At 45.4% G+C, this 25,853-nt stretch overlaps 1 protein-coding gene across 2 annotated transcripts in view; it reads left to right on the forward strand.

Moving 5' to 3' along the window:
- The window catches only part of LOC144594842 (meckelin-like), an 82,139-nt gene that overhangs the window by 24,140 nt on the left and 32,146 nt on the right, over nucleotides 1–25,853 (forward strand). The window contains exons 9-17 of one of the 2 annotated variants that reach the window (XM_078401750.1): nucleotides 1,800–1,899; nucleotides 5,471–5,548; nucleotides 7,763–7,828; nucleotides 8,583–8,727; nucleotides 12,707–12,815; nucleotides 13,969–14,062; nucleotides 15,905–15,961; nucleotides 23,400–23,498; nucleotides 24,256–24,354. In XM_078401750.1, coding sequence (XP_078257876.1) covers nucleotides 1,800–1,899; nucleotides 5,471–5,548; nucleotides 7,763–7,828; nucleotides 8,583–8,727; nucleotides 12,707–12,815; nucleotides 13,969–14,062; nucleotides 15,905–15,961; nucleotides 23,400–23,498; nucleotides 24,256–24,354 — 847 coding nt within the window. The remainder of the gene's footprint in view (nucleotides 1–1,799; nucleotides 1,900–5,470; nucleotides 5,549–7,762; nucleotides 7,829–8,582; nucleotides 8,728–12,706; nucleotides 12,816–13,968; nucleotides 14,063–15,904; nucleotides 15,962–23,399; nucleotides 23,499–24,255; nucleotides 24,355–25,853) is intronic. The other variant, XM_078401751.1, reaches the window with a different exon arrangement.

Below are 25,853 nucleotides of genomic sequence, written 5' to 3' on the forward strand. Positions count from 1 at the left end.
GCACTTTACCCTGTCCAAAACTGTTACAACTGTTCGTTTCGTTGGGTTGCTGCTGTCTAAATTACCTAAATTAGTGCATCGTATGGGAGGCGCATTCCCAATCTCGTTGTACCCCTGGGTACAATGACAATAAAGATATATTGTATTGTATTGTATTGTGATCTGGTGCGTAGAAGGCGACTGGGCCACTGGGGGAGCTGTTGCACCTTCACTGAGTGCACAGGAAGACTATATGTGCCCGCATTGTGGCTTTGAATGATGACTGACTGCAGTACAAGCAATCTCGTTGACACGGTGTCTAGCCCAGGCAGTCAATTTTCTCAACAAGAACATGAGACGTTGGAGCAGAAGAGCCATTCAGCCCATCGAGTCCACTTCGCCATTCAATCATGGCTGATGAATATTTCCCTCTCAACCCCATTCTCCTGCCTTCACCCCGTAACTTTTGACATCCTTACTAATCCAGTATCAATCTCTGCTTTCAAATTGATGACTTGGCCTCCACAGCCGCCTGTGGCAATGAATTCCACAGATACACCACCCTCTGGCTAAAGAAATTCCTCTCCTCGTGCCGTGCATGTAGACAAATTCAAGGCTCTGACAAAGCGATTGTGATAATTGACATTAAATGCCCCAGTTACAAACTGTCTGGGGGTACAGTGGTCCAACTGGTAGAGCTGCTGTCTCACAGCACCAGAGACCTGGGTTGGATCCTGACCTCACCTGCTATCTGTGTGGAGATTGCACGTTCTTCCCCTGTGACTGCAGTCAGCCTGAGAGTGGGGTTTCTCCGGGTGCTCCAAATTCGTCCCACATTCCAAAGAAGTGCGGGTTTGTAGTGTGTAGGATAGAACTAGTAATTGCTCTGAGTGTGTATGGGAGTGGATGAGAAACTGGGATAACATAGAACTAGTCTGAGCAGGTGATCGATGATCGGCTTGGACTCGGTGGGCCGAAGAACCTGTCCGCATGCAGTATCTCTAAACTAAACTAAACCTCCCCTCTCATTCCACCCCCTCCCACATTTCTCCCACCAACTCGATTGCCCTTTTGCTTTCCCCTCCTTCAACTCATCTCCCATCTCTCCCTTCTCCAAGTCCCCCATTTCCCCCTCATTCTCCTCTCTTCTGTCCCCTTCCACACAAATCCCTCCCTTTGACTTTACATTTCACTCCTTCCTTCCTTACCTGACATCCTTTTGTCTCCATTTCACCTCTAGCCTTTGTCACTGTCTCCACCCATCAGCCAAACATCCCTTCCTCACCGGTATCCACCTATCACTTGCTCGGCTTTGTCCCACTCCCACCTCTGTTTACCAGCTTTCTCTCTTCAACTCCAACAAATGTTGTCTGCCCATTCCCTCCATAGATGCTGCCTGACCTTCTGAGTTCCTCCAGCACTTTGTGTTTTGCTCAGCATTCCAGCATTTGCAGTCTCTTGTGTCAACACTTCAGCAGTATCTAATTGGTGGTGAAATGCCAACAGATCTCCTGAGATCACAAAAGGCATAAAATGCTAATTCTGTTTTGTGCTTTCAAGTTCCCTCACTGGGAGTGTGAAAACAAGGAAACTGCCTTCCAGGAACCCAGAAACTATTTAAAGTATTTTTGCACAACTTTCTTGGTGTGGAGTGAGCTTATTATTTGTGATGTTGGTTGTGAGATGTTTGCAGGGTGATATAAGTTTGGCAGCAATTATTTCTTATGTTCGAGACTGATGCCGGTCTTTCTTTTAATGGCTGCTTATCTTGTCTTCAATTGTTTAATTTGGGCTTATTGTCTTTCCTTATTTTGCTGAAGGACTAACTACCTTCCGAAACTCTTCTACGTGGACATGAATATCGCAGCATCTCTGGGGCAAACAGCCCCCAAAGGGCTTTCTTTCCAGAAGGATTCACAGGTGCGTGTGTGTGCAGTTATCTTTCGGCATATTTTGGTTCATGGCTTAAACTAGCTGGTTGGGGGATTATGAAATGAGCCATCTAGTTCAGAGTTCAGAAATACAGCCTCTCCGGCCCACTGAGACTGCGCTGACCATCGATCACCTGTTCACACTAGTTCAATGTTATCCCACGTTCGCATCCTCTCACTGTTCACAAGGGGCAATTTTACAGAGGCCAATTGACTAACAAACCCGCACGTCAATCAATAGTCAATAGTCAATAGTCATTTATTTGTCACATACACATAAATGTGCAGTGAAATGAAAAATTACCCACAGTTCAACAATAAGACCAATAAGAATAATCAATAAAAATGCAATAACACATACAATCATAAACTAACACCAAACAAAAGAAACATCCATCACAATGCGTCTCCTCCAGTCCCACCTCACTGTGATGGAAGGCCAGAATGTCTTTTTCTCTTCCCCTGCCGTCTTCTCCCGCGGTCAGGCTGTTGAAGTTGTCACATCGGGGTGGTCGGGGCTCCCGACATTGAAGCCCCCGCCGGGCGGAGAAAATCCTGCAGCCTATTTCAGGCCGCGCCGGACGGTGAAAGGTCCGCGGCGGGCCGACCCAAGCACCGCGATTCGGGGTGGGCGAAGACGCTGCCGCTGCCACTGCCGGAGCTCCCGATGTCGGCCCCCACCCAGGGGCCTGCGGGCTTCCGACGTCCACGCGACCCGCGCCGGAGCCTCCGGAGACGAGTCGCAGCCGCTCCCGCAGCCTCCGCAGGCAGCCAGCGCCGCAGGTGGTGAGTCCGGGCCGCGGGCTCTGCGAACCAGAGCCCAGGTGCTCCTAGCTGGAGGCCGCCAGCTCCAGGTGCATGGCCGATGGTAGGCCGCAGCGGGAACGGAGACTCGACATAGAAAACAAAGGTCGGGTCTCCATTCGGGAGAGACAATGTTACAGTTCCCACCCCCACCCCCACCCCCCCCCCCCCCCCCCCCCCCCCCCCCCACATAACACACAACCGCAAACACTACATCATATTTAAACTACAATTAAGACAAAAACAACAAAAGACAACGGACTGCAGGCAAGCCGCAGCTGCGAGGTCTTCAGGATGTGGGGGGAAACCGGAGTGCACAGAGGGAACCCGTGCGGTCACAGGGAGAACGTGCAAACTTCACACAGACGGCAGCCCAGGTGAGGATCGAGCCCAGGTCTCTGGCACTGTGAGGCAGCAGCTCCACCCTCTGCATCACTGTGCCAACACTATTGTTCCAGCCAGTTAGATAGAGTACATTTTCGTAGCTGCGGTTACGAAGTGCTCACTGGTCAGTGTACTTTGTAGGTGCATCAGCAGCACAACAGATAAGTAAACATAGTACTCTGTAAAACCCGTAATAAACGACAAAAATTAAGTTCAGTAAATATATTTAAACAAACAATTAAATAGACAATAAGTGGTAATTATGCAAATTGAGGCAGAGTGATGAGCTGTAAAGTATCTTACGCTGCCTTATGATGTCTGGCTCTCCATCATTAGCCGTGTGAAAATGGTATCTCGCTCTCAACCTGCTGTGACTTTTGTGCTATTATTGTAGTTGGAGATTACTTGTCAATTAAACTTACTATGGAACTCTGACAAAGGGTTTGCAACCTAACACTTTCTCTTTGCAGGAATCTAAATATTCTTGGATCATGGCTGAGGGCTGAAATAGAAAATCCCAAATGCTTAAAACATTCAGCAGGTTTAGCTCAGAGATACAACGTGCAAACAGGTCTAATTTACTTAATTTAATCTAAACCAGCATCTGCAGTTCCTTCCTACCAATTTACTTCAGTTTGGTTTATTATTGTCATGGTACTATGGGAAGCTTTTTATTGCCTGCTATCCAGTCAAAGAAAAGACTGTACATGATTACAACAAGCCATCGACAGTGTACAGATACAGGATAAAGATAACCGAGAACAGGCCGACCATATTGTACGATGAATCTTCCTACTGTGTTTAACTGTTTAACTGCATTAGCTCAGGGGGTCTCAAGAGACTGTTGGACCTTGGAAAGCAGTTTCCAATAATCGACAGTTGGGATAGTGGCTTTGGAGAAAGGGATGGCAGATAGAGAGGGGAGGGAGTCGATCTTGATGCTATCCGGAGTCGGGTGTGGAAGTAAGTAAAAAGCAGTTGTGACTTCTAATCTCTTTTTACCAATTTCAGAATTCCTCGGGTTTATTACAAATGATTTTCCAATTACACCATAATAAACAACATTCTATCCCAAGCATTAATCTCTGAGTACAAATCAAAGCTTGAAGGACACACTGACATGCACTCTGAATTAACAGCTGTTTTCTACCCACACACACATATGCAATTAGGTTAAAAAAAAACTGGGCCATGAAGTTTATTGTGGTAAAGCAAATGTTCTGGAGTGATTTCAAGAGGGTAAATTAACCACAAGGTTTGAGAACCATTACAAGGCTCCCGCTGCCTTAAGGCTGTGCTAACTTATCATCACTCTCCACTGCCCCTGAAGTCTCTCACAACTCAAATTATTATGGCAGGAAAGAAGTTTATTCTAGAAACAAGGAACTGCAGATGCTGGTTTGCACAAAAGGATTAAAAAATAGTAATTAGCAAAATGATTAAAAATTGATTTGTAATGTTGTCAGGGGTTACAGGGAGAAGGTAGGAGAATGGGGTTCAAAGGGAATGTAGATCAGCCATGATTGAATGGTGAAGTTAGACTTGATGGGCCGAATGGCCTAATTCTGCTGCTAGAACTTATGAACTTATGACACAGAATGCTGGTCAGGGAACACCTCTGGGGAACATGGATAGGTGATGTTTCGGGTCATGACTGGATCAGTTCTAATGAAGGAGTTTATTCTGCCCATTGGGTCAATGCTGACTGGTGGTAGATCAATCGATTCACTTCTACTTCCCCCCACCAAATCTCTGCAAATGCCCATCCCCTCAACCAAACTACCACAAATTCTGCTTCTGATTACTGTATTTAGAACTTCCTGTACCACCGAGGTTACAGGGTTCATCGCTGATCCATTTTCCCATTTTTGAATAACAATTTAATGTTTGCAGTTTTCCAGAACTCAGGCTTTCCAGAATCTCCAGAGCTTTCATTGATCAGGTGCTCCAAGTTTTTTCCCCTTCTGTTTGTTAGCACCCCATGATAAATCTCATCTGGAGCAGAGGAATTATCCTTTATCAATGCAACTTGTCTTTCTAGTCCTTGAGGCAGCACAGTGGAGCAGTGGCAGAGTTGCTGCCTTACAGCAGCAGAGACCACGGTTTGATCCTGATTACAGGTGCTGTCTAATGAGTTTGTGCGTTCTCCCTGTGACCGCATACGTTTTCTCTGGGTGATCTGGTTTCCTCCTACACTCCCAGGACGTATGGGGTGTTTGCTGGTCGGCACAGACCCAGTGGGCCAAAGGGACTGTTTCCGAGCTGCATCACCAAAGTAAAGTAAAAGTAAAACTGGAGGGGTTTTATCTGAACTGATGTATCTGGTTTGTTGTGTGTTCTGCTCCAATTTTATTCTCTTTGCTCGCCTATAGATCACCTTTAAAATTGTGAAATATGACGCTCGTGGCAATTTTCTGGGTTGGGAAGATGTCACAGGAGGTACTTTACAGGTGAGATGTTGCACAGTATCATCTTTGGTGTTGTTGCTGTGAGATGAAGCTGTAAGGTGCTTTTAAAACTGGAACAGTGCAGCTATCTAACTCAACATTGCCTTGGTGGCATTTAGATTTTATTATCTTACATCATGGAACATCATGGTGAAGGTCAGTCTTTAATGACCCTGAGAGGATGGAGGTACTCAAATTGGAAAATGCACGTTGCTCACGGTTAAATGGGAGGTGTCAAACAAAATTTAAAGCAAGATAACCTATCTTAAAATCTCTAATTTTCTTAATTTGTTACTTTCAAAGAGAATTCATATCTTTTTTTTTAAAGTCTTTCAATGTCAATTATGGTTTAAAAAAGCATTAACAAAGTCTCTTGCACTTCCATTAATTGGGCTTTATATTTAACAGGCATAATAATTTAAGTGATTTTCAACATGGATGACAAAGCCACTCATTCATTGTCAACTGTGTCTGCTAACATTGGAACAGTTGCCCAGTAGTACACCGTGAATTGATGGAAAGATAATGTAGAATTAGTATGATTGGGTGTTTGATGGTCAGCACGGATTCAGCGGGCAGAATGGCCTGATACTGCTTTAAGTCTTGAATAGGTTAGGAGTACCAGTTATTGCAACAATGTTTTTTAGATTTAGGGAGATACTAGACCAAGTGAACCCATCGGGCCCAAACCTCTCCTGCATTGATGCAGCACCCTCTCCTACCCCCCTCCCCTCTACCCCTTCCCTACTCCTCCCCTCCCCCTCTCCCCATGCCCCTCAACCCCCCTTATCCTCCCTCCCCCCTCCCTCCACTCCCTCCCTCCCTCCCTCCCTCCCTAGGAGATAGATTTAAACATTAAAATGTGAATAACTTTTAAAATATAACACCGATTTCAATGAAACCTTCCATTAGCACCAAAGGGTCGATGGTGAGTAAGGTGGGCCTAAAATTGTCGCGCTATCGTGCACTGTTTTGGCTGTAGTTCAGGAACAAACAAACTAACAAATGAGAGTTTTAGTATATAGATGGCATGGAAACAGGCCCTTTGGCCCACCCAGTCCTCGCCAACCATCGATCACACATTCACACTAGTTCAGTTATCCCACTTTCGTGTCCACTCCCAATGCACAGGTGGCAATTTTCCAGGCCAATTAACCTACAGACCTGCACGTCTTTGGCATGTGGGAGGAAACCGGGACACCTGGAGGAAACCCATGCGGTCACAGAAAGAAAGTGCAAACTCCATACAGACAGCTCCCAACATCATGATCGAACCTGGTTCTCTGGCGCTGTGAGTCAGCGGCTCTACCAAGCTGTCCCACTGCGCTGCCCCAGATACAACTGTCAGGCCCAGATGCCAGAAAAGCCACAAAAATGAACATCAGATTCCACATTAAGCAGCAGCAAATCACTACCTCATGGACTTCACTGTGTGTGTTCATGTTCCATGTGGTGTTGACATTTCACTAAGTCATGACAGCAAATGTTGGTTTCTCCAAAATTACAGGCACAATGCTGGGCTATTGCCACGGACCACTGGGTCTGTTCTGGCCGGACTAAGTGACTACATCCCTCATGGGTGTCAAATTTTACAGTGACGAGGCAGGAGTTAATAACTTCATTTGTCATGGGAGCGGAAGTAGTCCATTAGGCCCATCGAGTCTACTCCGCCAGTCACTCATGGCCGATCTATCTTTCCCTCTCAACCCCATTCTCCTGCCTTCTCCCCATAATCCTTGACACCCTTACTAAGCAAGAATCTGTCAATCTTCACCTTAAAAATACCCAATGACTTGGCCGTCTGTGGCAATGAATTCCACAGAATCATCGCCTCTGGCTGAAGAAATTCCTCCTCATCTCCTTTCAAAAGGTACATCCTTTTATTCTGAGACTATGCCCTCTTGCCCGACACTCTCCCACTAGTGGAAACATGCTCTCTGCATCCACTCTATCTACACAGGCCTTGCACTATTTGGTAAGTTTCAATGAGGTCCCCCCTCATCCTTCTAAACTGCAGCGAATGCTGGTCCAGTGCTGTCAAATGCAGCACCCGGGGTTGAGAGCGGGACTGAGAAATAACTCGGGAAAAATAAATCAGCCACGATCTCATGGTGGAGCAGACTCGATGGGTCAAATGGATGAACTCTGCTCCTATGTCTTACAATCACACTTGAAAGAGTTTGCTCTATCTTAACTCACGTTTATGTTTTCCACCAGCTCTGTCCCGACACGCAACCATTGCTCGACGCAGCGTACAAATTTGGCTCTTTCTATGCCCAGTCGGTGAGTGTTGTCGAGAACAGGTGCAGCACGACTTGGACTACGTTTGTTTATCTTGAGTCTTAAGAAATGAATGAAGATATAGAGTCATAAAGAGTCATAGAGTGATACAGTGTGGAAACAGGCCCTTCGGCCCAACTTGCCCACAACAGCCAACATGTTCCAGCTACACTAGTCCCACCTGCCTGCATTTGGGCCATATCCCTCCAAACCTGTCCTATCCATGTATATGTCTAACTGATTTTTTAATGTTGGGAAAGTCCCTGCCTCAACTACCTCCTCTGGCAGCTTGCTCCATACACCCACCACCCTTTGTGTGAAAAAATCACCCCTCAGACTCCTAATAAATCTTTTCCCCTTCAACTTAAACCTTTGTCCTCTGGTCCTCGATTCACCTACTCTGGGCAAGAGACTCTAAAATCTAAAATCTAATATCCTCCCTCGTTGTTTTTTTGTTACAGTCATGCCTGCTGCCCTTAAATGACTTGATAGCGGATGACACCCATTTTTAGTGTCCTAAGTGGGCACTAAAGTCACTTTGGATGACTCCAAAACAAAAATCACAAAATTGGGAAGTTTTTGCTTTAAGAAACCATTGTAGATGGGGATTTTTCCCATTTAAAAGGTTTAGAAGCCGACTTGTGTTTCACACAGGGTCAACTGCTTCTAATTGCTGAGACGCTTTCTTGAATAATTGGAGCCAGGTTTAGGAGACCAAGTGCCCTTCAGCGCGTGATTGCTCATTATTTTATTTCAGTGCACAATACGAGTCTTGGACCTTCTCCAGCGATTCCCAGAGCCAGTGCTTTATGAGCTCTTTCTCCACTACAAGGATAACCAAGGACAGTCAAAGGTGTGGCCCGTCCCAGTACGCAGCCTAAATCTAGACAGGAATGGCTTGGGTAAGTCACTGCGATGAATTAGAATCATAAAATGGCCGTGGCACTCAGTCCATCGAAACATTCTCAGCTTATTGTTTATAAGTTCTAGGAGCAGAATTAGGCCATTCGGCCCATCAAGTCTACTCTGCCATTCAATCATGGCTGATCTATCTTTCCCTCTCAACCCCATTCTCTTGCATTCTCTCCATAACCCCTGGCACTCTTACTAATCAAGAATCTGTCATCTCCACCTTAAAAATATCCATTGACTTAGCCTCCACAGCACAGGAGACAATGATTTCCACAGATTCACCACCTCTGACTGAAGAAATTCCTCCCCATCTCCTTTCTAAAGGATCTGTGTTTCTCCAGTCTAACTTTGTAGCTTACATTCCTCAACTCTGGAACCATTCTGGTAAATCTTTTCTGTATCCTCTCTGGAACCCTCCATACCTTTTTGAAAATGAACAGAATTAGGTGTGACACACCATTTGTAACTGAACTATCATTTTCTATATGTTGAACATTAGCTCCTTGCTGAAAAAGAAAAGATAAAAGTTTCGGGTCAGAACCCTTTTTCAGACTACCTTTTTGCAGGCAGTCTGAAGAAGGGTTGCAACCCAAAACGCCACCTCTTTTTCTCCAGAGATGCTGCCTGACCCGCTGAGTTACTCAAGCATTGTGTGTCTATCTTTGGTGCAGGAGATGGATTGACGATGTACTTGATTCCCCTACTGTGGGTAAAAGACTGGGAATTTACCCTATCTATTCCTCTCATGATCTTAAGCACCTCTATAAGATCACCCCTCATCCTCCTGTGCTCCAAGGAATAAAGTCCTGGCCTGCTCAACCTCTCATTGTAGCTCAGGCCCTCGAGTCCTGCAAATTTGTGCCCTTTCAGTTCGCTGCTCGACAAAGATTAGACTCACCAACTGTTTATTGATTGGTGTGGGAATGGTGGGCCAAGTGTCCTACTGTGCTGTCAGTTTTCTCTGAACATCACTCTGGAGACTTCAGCCCAAAAACCTGGGCTTCTGTTGTCGGGCAGAATCAACTGATTGCTGCTTTAGACAAGATTTTAGAGCGTGGAAACCGACCCTTTGCCCCAACGAATCCACGCCGACTAGCAATCACTGCGTACACTAACAGTATCCTACACACTAGGAACAATTTTACCGAGGACAATTAACCTACAAACCTGTATGTTTTGGAGTGTGGAAGGAAACCAGAGCACCCTGATGAAAGCCATGCGGTCACAGAGATAACACCATACAGACAGCACCCATAGTCAAGATTGAACTTGGGTCTCTGGCTCTGTAAGGCAGCAACTCTAGTGCTGCACCACTGTGCCACCCTGTGCTCTTTGAGAGCTGCTGGCTTTCATTTGAGATATTAAACTCAGGTCCTGATTGCCAATATTACCCCACTGCACAAAAAGGGAGCAAGGCAGAATTGTGGGAACTAAGTCTGAATTCGGTGGTTGGTAAGATTTTAGAGTCCATTATAAAGGATGAGGTTACGGAGTACTTAGAAGTTCACGATAGAATAGACCGAAGTCAGCATGGCTTTGTGAAGGGGAGGTCTTGCTTGACAAATTAGCTGGAATTCTTTGATGAAGTAAATAGTAGGACAGACAAAGGAGAGTCAGTAGATGTTGTTTACTTAGATTTTCAGAAAGCTTTTGATAAGGTGCCACATGTTAGGCTGCTTAGGAAGATGAGAGCCCAGGGTATAAAAAGGGCAGATGCTGGCATGGATTGCAGATTGGCTGGATGACAGAAGACGAAGAGTGGCAATAAAGGGGGCTTTATCTGGTTGGCTGCCAGTGACTAGTGGAGTTCCGCAAGGGTCGGTGCTGGGGCCACTACTCTTCACGTTGTATATTAATGATTTGGACGAGGGGATTGAAGGCTTTGTGGCAAAGTTTGTGGATGATACGAAAATAGGTGGAGGGGCAGGTAGTGTAGAGAAAGCAGGGACTCTGCAGAAGGACTTGGAGAAGTGGCAGATGGAATATGGTGTAGCAAAGTGTGGAGTCATGCATTTTGGTAGTAGGAATAAAGGTGTAGACTATTTTCTAAATGGGGTGAGAATCCAGAAATCGGAGGTGCAAAGGGACTTGGAAGTGTTGGTGCAGGAGTCCCATAAAGTTCATCTACAAGTCGAATCAGTAGTAAAGAAAGCAAACTCAATGCTACCATTTATTTCAAGAGGGCGTATACTAAAATAGGGATTTAATGTTGAGGGTCTATAAGGCACTGGTAAGGCCTCATTTGGAATATTGTGAGCAATTTTGGGTACCATATCTGAGGAACGATGTGCTGGCTCTGGAGAAGGTCCAGGAGGTTTACAAGAATGATCCCAGGAATGTGGAGGTTAACCTATGATGAGCGTTTGTCGGCACTGGGCCTGTACTCGCTGGAGTTTAGAAGAATGAGGGGGGACTTGATTGAAACATACAGAATAATGAAAGGCTTGGATGTGGAGAGGATGTTTCCACTAGTGGGAGGGTCTAGGACTAGAGATTATAGCCTCAGAATTAAAGAAGGTTCTTATAGGAAGGAGATGAGGAGAATTTATTTAATCAGAGGGTGGTGAAACTGTCGAATTCTTTGCCACAGAAGGCTGTGGAGGCCAAGTCAGTGAATATTTTTAAGGCAGAGATCATAGATTCTTGATTAGTACAGCTGTCAGAGGTTATGCGGAGAAGGCAGGAGAATGGGGTTAGGAGGGAGAGATTAAATGGTGGAATAGATTTGATGGGCCGAATGGCCTAATTCTACTATTCCTTATGACCAAATCACCTGAACTATTTTGAAAACAAATGGCAGAAAGATGATCTCATCTATATACTAAAATTATTGTTGTTTGTTTGTTTGTGCCTGAACTACAGCCAAAATGTTACACAATAGCACGACAATTTTAGGCCCACCTTACTCACCGTCGTTCCTTTGGTGCTAATGGAACAAGTTTCATTGAAATCGGTGTTATATTTTTTGTTATTCACATTTTAAAGTTTAAATCTATCTCCTAGGGAGGGAGGGGGGAGGGGTGGAGGGAAGGGGGAGGGAGGGAAGGGGGAGAATAAGGGGGTTTGAGGGGGATGGAGTGGGAGGGGAAAGGGTGGAGGGAGGGGAGGAGGGAGAAGGGACGGGGAGGGAGGGGGGTGGGGGGAGGGGAGGGGGAGAGGAGGGGGGGGAGGGGGGAGGGGGGAGGGTGGGTGTGCACCAATGCAGGAGAGGTTTGGGCCCAACGGATCCACTTGGTCTAGTCAATCAATAAATTATATGGGTTTATTGCACATAATAACAATATTGTTAATAATGTGCAAATTGTGCAATAAAACAATATTGCACTTAATGGGAACTTGCGTTGTGCAAAGTGACTGAACATTTTCTACACGATTGACTACAGAAGTATTTCAATACTTTAGAGGGAGTACAGAGAAGGTTCACCAGATTAATCCCTGGGATGGCGGGACTTGCATATGAGGAAAGACTGGATAGACTGGGCTTGTACTCGCTGGAATTTAGAAGACTGAGGGGGGATCTTGTAGAAACATATAAAATTCTTAAGGGGTTGGAGAGGCTAGATGCGGGAAGATTGTTCCCGATGTTGGGGGAGTCCAGAACCAGGGCTCACAGCTTAAGGATAAGGGGGAAGTCTTTTAGGACCGAGATGAGAAAACATTTCTTCACACAGAGAGTGGTGAGTCTGTGGAATTCTCTGCCACAGAAGGTAGTTGAGGCCAGTTCATTGGTTATATTTAAGAGGGAGTTAGATGTGGCCCTTTTTGCTAAAGGGATCAGGGGGTATGGAGAGAAGGCAGGTACAGGCTACTGAGCTGGATGATCAGCCATGATCATATTGAATGGCGGTGCAGGCTCGAAGGGCCGAATGGCCTACTCCTGCACCTATTTTCTATGTTTCTATGTTTCTAATAGCTGTAGAGCTATTTGGGATGGATAAATTTGTTCAATACAATTCTTCTTGTTGGCAGGAGCTGGAGCAGTAAGGAGATTCTTTTTGGTTGATGGACTGACAGGGAGGAAGGGTAGTCTCAGTAACCCACCGAGCTTCGTCAGTTATGCTAAAGACCTGGTCCTAAGGTGAGAGGAAGGCTGTTAAAGATTCCAGTATGGGACCTTTAGATATTCAAATGCATGTTTTTCTTTTAACTAAGTCTGTCTTATTCTGTCAGAGGCGTGGGGTGTGTTTGTTCCAAAGTCTCGTTCTTTGCCACTGACTTAAGTTTCAATAACTAATCATTTTCAATTCTTTCCCAAGTGCTGGAGTAACTCAGCAGGTCAGACAGCATCTCTGGAGAAAAAGGATAAGTGATGTCTCGGGTCAGGACCCTTCTTCAGACTAAAGAACCATCGCAGACTGAAGAAGAGTTCCGACCCGAAACATCAGCTGTACTTTTTCCTCTAAAGATGCTCCCTGACACACTGAGTCACTCCAGCATTGTGTGTCTGTCTTTGGTATAAACCAGCATCTGCAGTTCCTTCCTATTGCTATTCGTTCCCATCCTATCATTGGATGCGATCGGTGATTCTGCACAGTGGGTCACTGGATCTGCACAGTGGATCACTGGATCTGCACGGTGGGTCACAGGATCTGCACAGTGGACCACTGGGTCTGCACAGTGGATCACCGGATCTGCACAGTGGGTCACTGGATCTACACTGGATCACTGGAACACACACTGATGCAGCTATGGAGCTACCTGTTCCAGTGCACCCACTCATCTCAACCTTGTTGCTGCTATGTAGAGTTTGCACCCCTCTGATCAGAGGAGTTTCCGCCAGGTTCCCAAGTTTCCACTATATCCCTGAGATCTGTCCAGTCTAGGTTAATTGGCCATTGTAAATTGCTCCGAGTGTATGCAATCTTCAAAGTGATGGATTAACTCGGACAGACTGAAGAAGTGACGCGACACGAAACATCGGCTATCCATTCCCTCCACAGATGCCGCCTGGTCTGTTGAGTTACTCCAGCACTTTGTGTTTCTAGCACCTGAAGTTCCTTGTCTCTCCAGCTCTCAATTTTGTTCATTTCTTAGCCCCTCTGCATCACTTGATCAATTTGGAGACTGGAACTTTGAAGCCTTTGAAGGTTCATTCTATTTGTTTTGGTCAGTGCTTACATTGGAGTTTTATTGTGACCCATGGAGGAGTTTGTTGAGTTTGACAGACCAGGTGCCTCAATGGGATTTTACCGAGTGTCTGTGATGAAACGGAAACCTTTCTCTCATTACAGGACCTACCTGCCGACTAGCAGCCCAACCAGTGAGCCACCATTTTTACTGACTGTACGATATGCGCAAGCACAGGATCTCCAAGAACAAGCTCAGGTAGAACCCCCCCTTAGCTGTTATTGGCGAAGGGTTTCTGATCAAATCATTGTTTCAACACAGAGTGATTTGTTTTTAGCCAAGTAATTTGTCTGAGACAGCAGATTAGTTGGCCTCAGTAAAAAATTGCCCCTGGTGTGCAGGGAGTAGATGGGAACGTGGGATAACATAGAACTAGTGTGAATGAGTGGTCAATGGTTGGTGTGGACACCTTGGGCTAAAGGGCCTGTTTCCCCACTATATCAATCCTCCCAATGACGGGTGGGTTTGTAGGTTAATTAGCCTCTGTAAATTGCCCCTAGTGCATAGGAAGTGGATGAGAAAGTAGGATAACGTAGAACTGGTATGAACGGATGATCAATTTTCGACATGGGCTAAAGGGCCTGTTTCCCTGTTATATCTTTCAATCAATCAATCCCAAAGACGCGTGGACGTTTGGGATGATTAGCCTCTGTAAATTGCCCATAGTACAGAGGGAGAGGATGAGAAAGTGCGATAACACTTCGCTGTTGTGAACGGGTGATCGATGAACGGTGTGGACACAGTGAGCTGAAAGACCTGTTTCCATGCTGAAGATAGACAAAAATTTCTGGAGTAACTCAGCGGGTCACGCAGCATCTCTGAAGATAAAGGATGGGTGACATTTCGGGTCGAGACACTTTTGAAGAAGCAGCATCTATAAACCAGCATCTGTAGTTCCTTTTCACATTGTTTCCATGCTGTATCTCTAAACTAAACTAAACCAAACTAAACCAAACTAAACTAACCTAAGTATTAAGTACTAAAGGTTAAATTCGGACCTCTATGTGGCATTTGCATCTTCTATCCGTGAATGGGTTTTTCTTTGTACCGCATGGGTTTCCTTCAGGTGCTCAAGTTCCCTCCCACATCCCAAAGACGTGTGGGTTGTAGATAGTGTGCAGTGAGTGGTAGAATCTGCGGGGAGTTGATGAGAATGGGTGAGAATGAAATGGGATTATTGTAGGATTGGTGTAAATGGGTGGTTGACAGTTGGCGTATGCTCAATGGGACCAGGGCCCTGTTTCCCTGCTGTGTTACTTTGGCAATGTTTAGAGATACAACATGGAAACAGGGCCTTGGGCCCAGTGAGTCCACGCCAAGCATTGATCATCCATTCACACTGGTTCTCTTTCTCATCCACTCTAGCAGCCAATTAACCTACAAACCCGCATGTCTTTGGAATATGGGTGGGAACCGGAGCACCCGGAGGAAACCCACACAGTCACAGGGAGAATGTGCAAACTCCACACAACCAGCACCTGAGGTCAGGTCAGGATCACCTGGGTCTCTGGCACTGGCAGGCAGCAGCTCTACCAGCTGTGCCACTGTGTTGCCCTTTAACACAGTTGCTTTGGAAGATTAAGGGTATGGGTTAAATAATTAGCAATCAGGGAGAGAGAGGGATATAGATATAGCTTTTACATTGAATACATATAATCTAACAGCATTAAAACAGACTCTTTAGCCCGACTGGTCTTTATTTGAAGCTTCCTCTTCATTTTTGGTGAGCAGTGGGGCAGAAGGTTGAGTTACCTTTAAAGCAGAAACTTAACTCGCCCAAATCCTATCCATGCCTCTCGGTGAGATAAATAAACTGATTGGAAAGCAGCTCAATAAACTTTCAATAAATCAAACGTGCTGACAGAGACCACTTGAAGCAAAATATCTCTTTAGCTGCAGTGCTGACCTTTGGCGTTCGGAAAGTCTGGCCTCTGTGATGGATGTTGCCGTGGTTACATATTTAAATAGGAGTTAAAAAGCGCCCACTCTGATTATTTATTGCATTTCTTCCCCCCCCCCCACCCCCCCCCCCCTCTCCAGGTGACATTTGGTGTACAGTATGAAATGAACCAGGCAGCGCATAAGAGAGACACAGATGTAAGTAAAAGGAAAAAAAAACGCATTACCATCTCGTTCTGTCCATTAACAGCACCGAGAAAATAATAATTGGAGTCACTTCCAGCCTTTACGATCGCGCCATCCCTCATCAGCGATGTCGCTTTGTTATATCAGTAATATAAATCATTTGAAAAATGATTTGTAAGCTTGTTCAGCTATGATTGGTTTTGAGGTTTCTTGCAGCAAGCAAAATACATCGGAGTATGGTGCTTACTGTGGAGTGTTTATTTCCCCCCCCCCCACCTTGCTCTTGGGATGTATGTGAGACTTGCAAGGCCAGTATTTATAGTCTGTCCCTAAAGGCCCTGGGCTTAGTTTCATCGGATGGTGAGTCACGATACGATGGGTGTGGACTACTGATTAGGACGGAACAGGGAAGGTCGGCAGAGGTCCTATCCTGAAGGACATCAGTGAACCAAAGGGGTTTTACACCAAAGCCCCTGTATTTTTAGGGCCACCATTCCAATCTTACCTTTTTTTACACCTTCATATTATATTTCATAGCAGCTCCTCAGTACGCTCGGTCCGCCGAGGCCTGCAGGATCTCCTGGTTGCCAACCATTTCAACTCCCCTTCCCATTCCCAGACTGACCTTTCTGTCCTGGGCCTCCTCCATTGCCACACGCAAAGTGGAGGAACAACACCTCATATTTCTCATGGGTAACTTACAACCCAGCAGTATGAATGTTGAATCCACTCATTTTAAATAGCTTCTGCCCCCCAACACTCCCCTTCCTTCCCCTCCTACCCTCTTCGTCCACCTTAGTCGTTTAACCAGTTCCACAGTTCACCACATTGTATCCCTCTTGAGATCACACCTTCCCTAGCCAACAATGGGCACCTTCTTGCCTGAGGTCATTTGTTGACAGTCCTGATTGTTCCTGGTCTTTTCTCGCCTCCAGCTCTTCAACCGGCCATCCCCCCCCCCCCCCCCCCCCCCCCACCCGTAATTTCAGTCTGAAGAAGGGTCCCAACCCGAAAAGTCACCTATCCATGTTCTCCAGAGATGCTGCCTGACCCACTGAGTTACTCCAGCACTTTGTGTCTATCTTTAGCTCTTCGGTCCAGGCCTGTGAATTAAATTAAAATTTCCCTACTGTGGTTTGGGACTTGAACATGTCTCTGGATACCTAATTTATATGGTTTAGACCTCAATAAGTCAAGTATGAAAATAATAGAAACGAGCAACTTCAACCCTTTCATTTTCTAGCAATAAGTTAAAAAAACTGGATAATATCAGGATTTTAACGAAAATCCTTTCCCCAAATGCGCTCATAAGGTGAGGGTATCTTAAAGCTTGTTAACTCAACCAGACAATGACCACAACCCTGCCTCCAGAGACTGTAATGAGAACAAATGGTATTGAGTTTGTGCACATAGTTTCTATTATGTAACTTTTACCACTCGGTGCATTCTGCTGGGTAACTTTGAGGTCTACATAAGTATAAAGTATATGGGCGGCACAGTAGTGCAGCGGTAGAGTTGCTGCCTTACAATGCCAGAGACCCGAGTTTGATTCTGACTAGGGGTGCTGTCTGCACGGAGTATGTATGTTCAGACTACGTGGGTCTTCCCCGGGTGTATTTCTCCCACACTCCAAAGATGTGCAGGTTTGTAGGTCAATTAGCTTCTGTAAACTGCCCCTATTGTGTAGGATGGAGCTAGTGAAGGGCCTGTTTCCCTGATGTATCTCTAAACTCAACTAAGCTAAACAAAACGAAACTAAATTAAGAAACTCAACCTAGGACACACAGTACTAGAGTAATTCAGTGGGCCAGGCAGCATCTCTGGAAAACATGGATCGGTGACGTTTCGAGTCAGGACCCTTCTTCAGACTTGGCGTCCAACCCAACCCAATTGGAGTCCAACCCAAATCTGAGTGCTTATAACACCCGGGCTTTAAGGCACTGGCAGAATAGTGGGAAAAGATGATTTATTATGCTACACATACGTTGTTGTCAAGAATAGAAGACACATTCAGTTATTCTAGGCTGATCATCCTGTCTTTATCTTTAGTTTATTTTGATTTAGTGATACAGTGTGAAAACAGGCCCTTCGGCCCACCGAGTCTGTGCCGACCAGCGATTCCTGTACACTAGCACTATCCTACACACTAGCGACAATTTACAATTCTTACCGAAGCCAATTAACTTACAAACGTGTACGTCTTTGGAGTGTGGGGGGAAACCGGAACACCCAGAAAAAACCCCACGTGGTCACGGGGAGAACGTACAAACTGTACAGACAGCATCCATAGTCAGGATTGTACCCGGGTCTCTAGTGCTGTAAGGCAGTAACTCTACCACTTGCACCACTGTGCTGCCCATTTATTCTGGATAAAGGACTGAACCAGACCAGCACGGCACAGCTTGGCTCAAACCCAAATGTTTTAGCACTTGCATGTAGTTGGGTCTAGTCGACCTCGGGTCGGGTACACAGGGTTTGGGCTAAATCATCATGATATTATCTCTTTGCAGGAGTTCATATTTTTTGTGTCAGTAGGCTGTTTGTTGATTAACTAGACTGTGTTGAGTAAACGGACTTTGCTTTCTGTAAAACAGCCAGCTCTGCTTCAAGTCCCACCCTGCCTCCATTTCATTGACTGACACAGTAATATCATTAGATAGACGAACACGAAACTGCAGATGCTGGTTTACAAAATAAGGCACGCAAAGTGTTGGAGTAACTCAGTGGGTCAGGTACATCGAAATGTCACCTATCCACATTCTCCAGAGATGCTGCCTGATCCGCTGAGTTACTCCAGCACTTAATGTAATTCGATACATGGGTTGGATTGGGGAATATCATAAAACTGTGTAAAGTGTGAGGTCCTCAACAATCCATTCCCTCCACATATGCTGCCTGACCTGCTGAGTTACTCCAGCACTTTCTGTTTTACTCAGGATTCCAGCATCCGCAGTTCCTAGTGGCTCCAAATAAACCCTGCCCTTGAGTCCCATTGTTAAGTTGGTCACCATTGATATTGGATAGTATTAATCAAGGCGACATGGAGGTGCGATGATCAGGATCTTGATTAGCAGCCAAATTTCAAGATCACTGACCCAAGGACATAAGTTCAAACAGCTGGAAAGGGTGAAGAAAAGATTTTACGAGGATGTTGCAAGGACTCGAGGGACTGAGCTACAGGGAGAGGTTGAGCAGGCTAGGACTTTATTCCTTGGAGCACAGGAGGCTGAGGGGCGATCCTATAGAGATGTATAAGATCATAAGAGGAATAGAGAGGGTAAATATACAGAGTCTTCTACCCAGAGCAGGGGAATTGTGAACCAGAGGACATTGGTTTAAAATAAAGGGGGAAAAATTTAATAGGAACCCGTGGGGCTAAACATTTTCACACAAAGGGCGGTGAGTTTATGGAACACGCTGCCAGAGGAGATAGTTGAGGCAGGTACTATCACAATGTTTAAGAAACATTTGGACAGATACATGGTTAGGATAGGTTTACTTATCCTATCCTATGGGGAGAAAGCAGGAGAATGGGGTGGAGAGGGAGAGATAGATCAGCCATGATTGAATGGCAGAGTAGACTTGATGGGCTGAATGGCCTAGTTCTTCTATCACTTATGAACAAATGTTTAGGGGCATATGGGCCAAAAGCAGGTTGGTGGGACTAGTGTAGATGGGGTTGTTGGTCGGCGTGGGCAAGTTGGGCCGAAGGACCTGTTTTCATGCTGAATGACTCCATGACTACAATAGCTAGGAAATTTAAATTCAAGTAACCAAATAAAGTTGCAGTTAAAATAATGCTGGTCTTAGTAATGCTGACTATGAAACTAGCGGATTGTGCGGAAGATCTATCTGGTTCATTGATGTTCTGTGGGGGAGGTATCTGCCATTCCATATGTGACCCTCTGATCCAGTGTGGGGGACTGTTGACTTCCTTCTTAGTTTAGAGCCTTTAAGGATGGACAATATATGTTGACATTGCCAACGAGATCTACAATCGGGTAATTTGAGGGCACAGTGGTGCAGTGGTAGAGTTGCTGCCTCACAGCGCCAGAGACCCGGGTTTGATCTTGACCAAGGGTGCTGTCTGTGTGGAGTCTGTACGTACTCCCTGTGACCGCGTGGGTTTTCTCTGGGTGCTCAGGATTCCTCCCACGTTCCAAAGATGTGCAGGTTTGTCGGATAGTTGGCTTCTAAAAATTGCCCCTAGTGTGTAGGATGTAAACGTGGGATAGTATAGACTTAGAGTACAGGCGATTGTTGGTTGGAGTGGACTCGGTGGGATGAAGGCACTGTTTCCACGCTGTATCTTTAAAAACTAAAACAAAAAACTAAAGCAAAACGATTCCACCACTTGTTACAGAGTAACAGATGCGATAAGAATTTATGGAGACCAGCACACAATGTTGATCTGTCTGATTTGCTCTATTTAATGGGTTTCTTTTCAAGGCTTTGTGCACAGTAACCTGAACAAGGTTCATACTGTGTTGCAAAAAAATCCTCAGTCATAGAGGATGGTTGTGGTTCAAACATCTCATCAGAGGGAGTCGATTAAAAACAATCAAGTGCGTGGACTATTCAACAAAATGTTGTCAATTAACCCAGCGGGTCAACAATGCCCGAGCCTGTTGAAGGTGGCTGAGGGTTTGGGTAACGTTTGTAAACAGTCATTCAAGCCTAAAAATAATGTTCCAGCCTTGAATGTTTGGTGAATGTATGCTCAAAGTTATCGGTTTCAGATTTTGCCTCTAGCTTTTGCTGTTCATGTAAACAGTGCGGTTTTGTTCCTCCGATATTCTCTGTCAACAAGAGGGATGAAGGTTTATTTTGTGGACTTGATATTAACTAAATGTGGACAATGAAAACAGAGTCAATAAGCAGTTGATAGTGAGCAGATTACAGGCCGGCCAGCTTGGGTCCTGCACCGTTTCCAATGCTAACTGCAGGGTTTCCATTGAGATGAAATGGTCATCAGGCAGCAAAGGCAGGCCCATCTTCACACCAAGGGCTCCCTCCACCATCCCATGTCATGTGTAGGGCATGTAATATGCATCATGCTGTGTAGGGCAGCACGGTTTGTCATCGTCAGGGATATTTAATGATCTCCATGAGTTCTGAGAAAAATGCATTTTATACATATTTTGAACTAGTTGGGCGGCACGGTAGCGCAGCGGTAGAGTTGCTGCTTTACAGCGAATGCAGCGCCGGAGACTCAGGTTCGATCCTGACTACGGGTGCTGCACTGTAAGGAGTTTGTACGTTCTCCCCGTGACCTGCGTGGGTTTTCTCCGAGATCTTCGGTTTCCTCCCACACTCCAAAGACGTACAGGTATGTAGGTTAATTGGCTGGGTAAATGTAAAAATTGTCCCTCGTGGGTGTAGGATAGTGTTAATGTACGGGGATCACTGGGCGGCACGGACTTGGAGGGCCGAAAAGGCCTGTTTCCGGCTGTATATATATGATATGACACTCACACTGACACTGATCACCAAATGTCAGTGCAGATCCACAATCTCGCTTTTATCCCAGAGATACCTTACATGGCAGGACGATGGCGCAGCAGTAGAGTTGCTGCCTCACAGCGCCAGTTACCCAGGTTTGATCCTGACTACTGGAAACTGCCAACATAAGGGCTTATTTCCCTGCCAACAGCAGATCACAACTTCATTGTGTATGATTTACTCAAAGGGTTACTTGTCTCGGCTATTCCCAAACCCACAACCTCTACCGTTCTGCAAGACAAGCGCTCACACCCTCTTCTCCCTCTTCCATCAGGCAAGAGGTCCAGAAGTGTGAAAATGCACACCTCCAGATTCAGGGACAGTTTCTTCCCAGTTGTCATCAGGCAGCTGTGCCACCCTATCAAAGACTAGAGAGTGGTCCTGAGCTACCATCTACTTCATTGGAGACCCTCAGACTGTCTTTAACTGAACTTTACTGGACCTAATCTTGCACTATACATTATTCCCTTTATCCTCTTTCTGTACACTGAGTACAGTTCCACTGTAATCATGTATAGTCTTTCCGCAGACTGCCAAGCACGCAACAAAAAACTTTTTGCTGTACCTTGGTACATGTGACAATAAACTAAACTAAACCTTGTCAAGAGTCATTTTGCAAATGTTAGCAGCCGTGTGCAGCATGTAATTACTACTGGAAATAAACTCTTTAATCTGGCAGGTTTAAACAGGTTCCTCAGCAGTCCTGATAGTTGGTTTGTCAATAGCAACTGTAACTTGTAACTAACCAGTAGAAAAACTCCCCCCACACCCAGAGTGGACTGTATCTAGCACTAAACGTTATTCCCTTTATCGTATATCTGTACACTGTTGATTGTAATCATGTATAGTCTTTCCCCTGACTGGATAACACGCAACAAAAAGCTTTTCACTGTACCTCGGTACACCTGACAATAAACTAAACTAAACTAAACTAAACTGATAGGTAGCAGGCACTAACTTCCCTTAAGCCGCTCACAATCCTGATTTGGAAATATATCACTGCTCCATCATAATCCTGGCCCTCTCGACCCATTAGTACAGTGGCCAGACCCTCATCCTCCATCGGAAGGACAGAAGTTGGTTAGCAATGTGGGTCACCACCAAAAGGTGGCCAATAGTTTTCTTAAGTTTAGTTCAGAGATACGGCGTGGAAACAGGCCCCTCAGCCCGCTGAGTCCGTACCGACCAGCGTTCTCCGCACATTAACACTATCCTACACACACTAGGGACAATTTACATTCATACCAAGCCCATTAACCTGCACGTCTTTGGAGTCTGGGAGGAAACCGAAGATCTGAGGAAACCCAAGCGTTCACGGGGAGAACGTATAAACTCCGCACCCGTAGTCAGGATCGAACCCGGGTCTACTGCTGTTGTAAGCCAGCAACTCCACCGCACTCTACTGTGCCGCCCTAGTTTAGTTTAGTTCATTGTCACGAGTACCGATGTACAGTTAAAAGGTTTTTTGTTGCATGCAATAAAAGCTGGCCGTGTCAGTGATCCCCACATCCTTCAATCATCGTTAAACAAAGCAGTATAATCAAAACCCCGCCTCGTCGAGAGCACACCGGATGGTTGGGGACTGGGCGACAGAAATTGTATTGAGTAGAAAAAAGGAACTGCAGGTGTTGGTTTACCAAAAAAAACACACAATGTGTTGGAGTAATTCAGCATCTCTGGAGGACATGCTTAGGTGACGTCTCTTCTTCAGAAATTTTATTTGACGTAAGTGGGCTGAGACCTTTTGGGAAATTGTCACCCCATTTCCACTGCTCAGCATCTCCTTAAATAGCGTTGATGCATTGAGATGATAATGTGAATCGCAACACTAAAACCCATGTACAAGTTTACTGACAGCGATATTGCACCAGCTTCCTTGAAGCATTTTCTCCCTTCTCTGCGAAGTGCTCTCCTTGTCTCTGACCCGCTGATTGTGGTTCCTCTACAGATCGCTCTGGGGGTCCTGGGTTCTTTGGCTGTGTTCACTGCCATGCTGGAGACCAGCAGCTGGAGACGGAGGAGTGGACTAGAGTTCATCGATGTTGTGGTAAGAGCAGGCCAGGCACAGTGTGATGGATGGGGATGGTGATGTTGAGGGAGACAAACGGCCAGCATGTCCCCAGCCCAGTACCGTCACACCATTCCATGTCCACGCACCCTGCAGCCTCGAACCCAACAGTTTAGTTTATTGTCACGTGTACCGAGGAACAGTGAAAAGCTTTTTGTTGCTTGCTAACCAGTCAGCAGAGAGACAATACATGATTACAATCGATCCTTTAACAGTGTACAGATACATGAGAAAGGAATAACGTTTAGTGCAAGGTAAATCGAGCAATGTCCGATCAAGGATGGTCCGAGGATCATCAAAGAGGTAGATAGTAGTTCAGGACTGCTCTTTGGTTGTGGTAGGATGATTCAGTTGCCTGATAGCAGCTGGGAAGAATCTGGTGGTGTGCGTTTTCGCACTTCTATACCTTTTGCCTGATGGGAAAGGGGAGAAGAGAGAGTGGCCAGGGTGCGACTTGTCCTTGATTAGTTTAATTTAGAGATGCATCGTGGAAACAGGCCCTTCAGCCCATCAAGTCCGTACAGACCGACGATCACCTGCGCACTGGTTAAATCCTACACACTAGGGACTAAGTGGGCCGATGGCCTGTTTGCACGTTGTAGTTCTAAAGTAAAGTCCAAAGTCGACTAAACAGTAAAATTGATTTATTTTCAAAGCAATGTTTCAGCTATTCTTTCAATAGTCATTGTTGCTTAGATCAATGTTTGGCCATCACTATCTCTCTTATTTTGTGCAGACTATTGTGAAATATCTTGCCTACTTTGCTGGAGCCCTGTCGAACACCTTCTTCCTTGTTACGTATGGTACCGGTGTTTACTGGCTTATTGCTTACAAGGTAAGGGTTATTGCTTGATTTCAGCCCGATGGATAAACTCTCTCACTGGTGTGACACCAGATGAAAACATTTCTGCATTTATGTAGAGCCTCAGGAAATGCCTCAAGCTTACAGTAAATCTGAAAATACTTCACAGCTTTAAAAAAAAATAACATTGAAGTATTAGCACTGTCCTAAAATAGTACATGTAGTCTTCGAGTTATGACAGAATTCTGTTCCAGAGAACTGCTAGTAACCCAAAGTGTTCATCAGTTGAAAATGAACAAAACTGAGGACACACTTGGAGACGGACTTCAAGTGCTGCTGGAAGATCTTCAGCTCTGTAAAAGACTCTCTTTGGTCTGCCTGAAATGTATTGATTCCCAGCAGAGTGAGATGTCTGTCAGGGAATGTTGCCGACTGGCCCGCTCCAGACTGCAGGAGTACGTGCTGAGGGACGCACTGAAGCTCGGTACAGCCAATATCAAGGCTCTGTGGGGGAGGGCCACAGTCTAGGGTCCTTCCACTGCTGGACATCGAGGGGCAGGGTCCGATGGAGACACCCCTCAAACAAGGGAAGGGATATCACCCCGGGGGGCACATGAGTGGCAAGGGTATTTTGTTTAGAGAAATGTGGAAACACCACTGAGTATGACACTATTGAATGTCTAGAGACTGAGAATGCCTGAACAGTTTCTGCAAAATTTTTGTTTTGTATATTTTATTTATTCTGAATAAAGTTAATTTTTGTAATTTAAAAAATGAAAATGAACAGAAACAGTTTGTGGGACTTATGTTTAAGGTGAGAAGGGAAATATTTCATAGGAACCTGAGGGGCAACTTTTTCATATTGAGGGTGATGGAACGAGCTGCCAGCCAAGGTAGCTGAGGCAGGTACGATAACAACATTGAAAAGAGACTTGGACAGTTACATGGACAGGAAAGGTTTTAGGGTATGTGTGCCAAACACGGGTAAGTGGGACTCGATACATGGAGCATCTTGCTTGGCATGGATGAGATGGGCTGGAGCTTGTTCCTGCACTGCAGGATCCTATGACTCCAAGGACTATTGATGGAAATTTGACACTTGACCATAAGTTCATTGTAGGTTGAGCTAGTTGTCTTTAATCATGGATGTCATGGGTAGGTTTGCTATTTATTACCTCATTATTAAATGGCCTTTGCTGAGCTATTTTCAAGGGCGAATGGCTTCTTGCATTGATGGTGTAGTCACATTGACCAAAACTAGCTTTTTATTCCATATTTACTTAATGGATGTCAGGTTCCCCAGTTCCAACAGTTAGAATTGAATTTGTCTTCAGGTATTTAATCCAGACTTCTGACACCACAGAAAGGATAGAGAAATTGGGAGTGGTACCTTCAGATTGTTAGGCCTACACTGCCTTTTGATGCATGCATAAAGGAGGCCAGAATGGAAGGAACGCAGGTGTTTGAGGGTTATGGGGCTGTCAGAAGCTGCAGCCAGTGTTTAATGTAGAGTTTAGCTTAGAAATACAGCA

The sequence above is a fragment of the Rhinoraja longicauda genome, chromosome 6 (genome assembly GCF_053455715.1).
Source record: "Rhinoraja longicauda isolate Sanriku21f chromosome 6, sRhiLon1.1, whole genome shotgun sequence".
NCBI classification, from domain to species: Eukaryota; Metazoa; Chordata; class Chondrichthyes; order Rajiformes; family Arhynchobatidae; genus Rhinoraja; species Rhinoraja longicauda.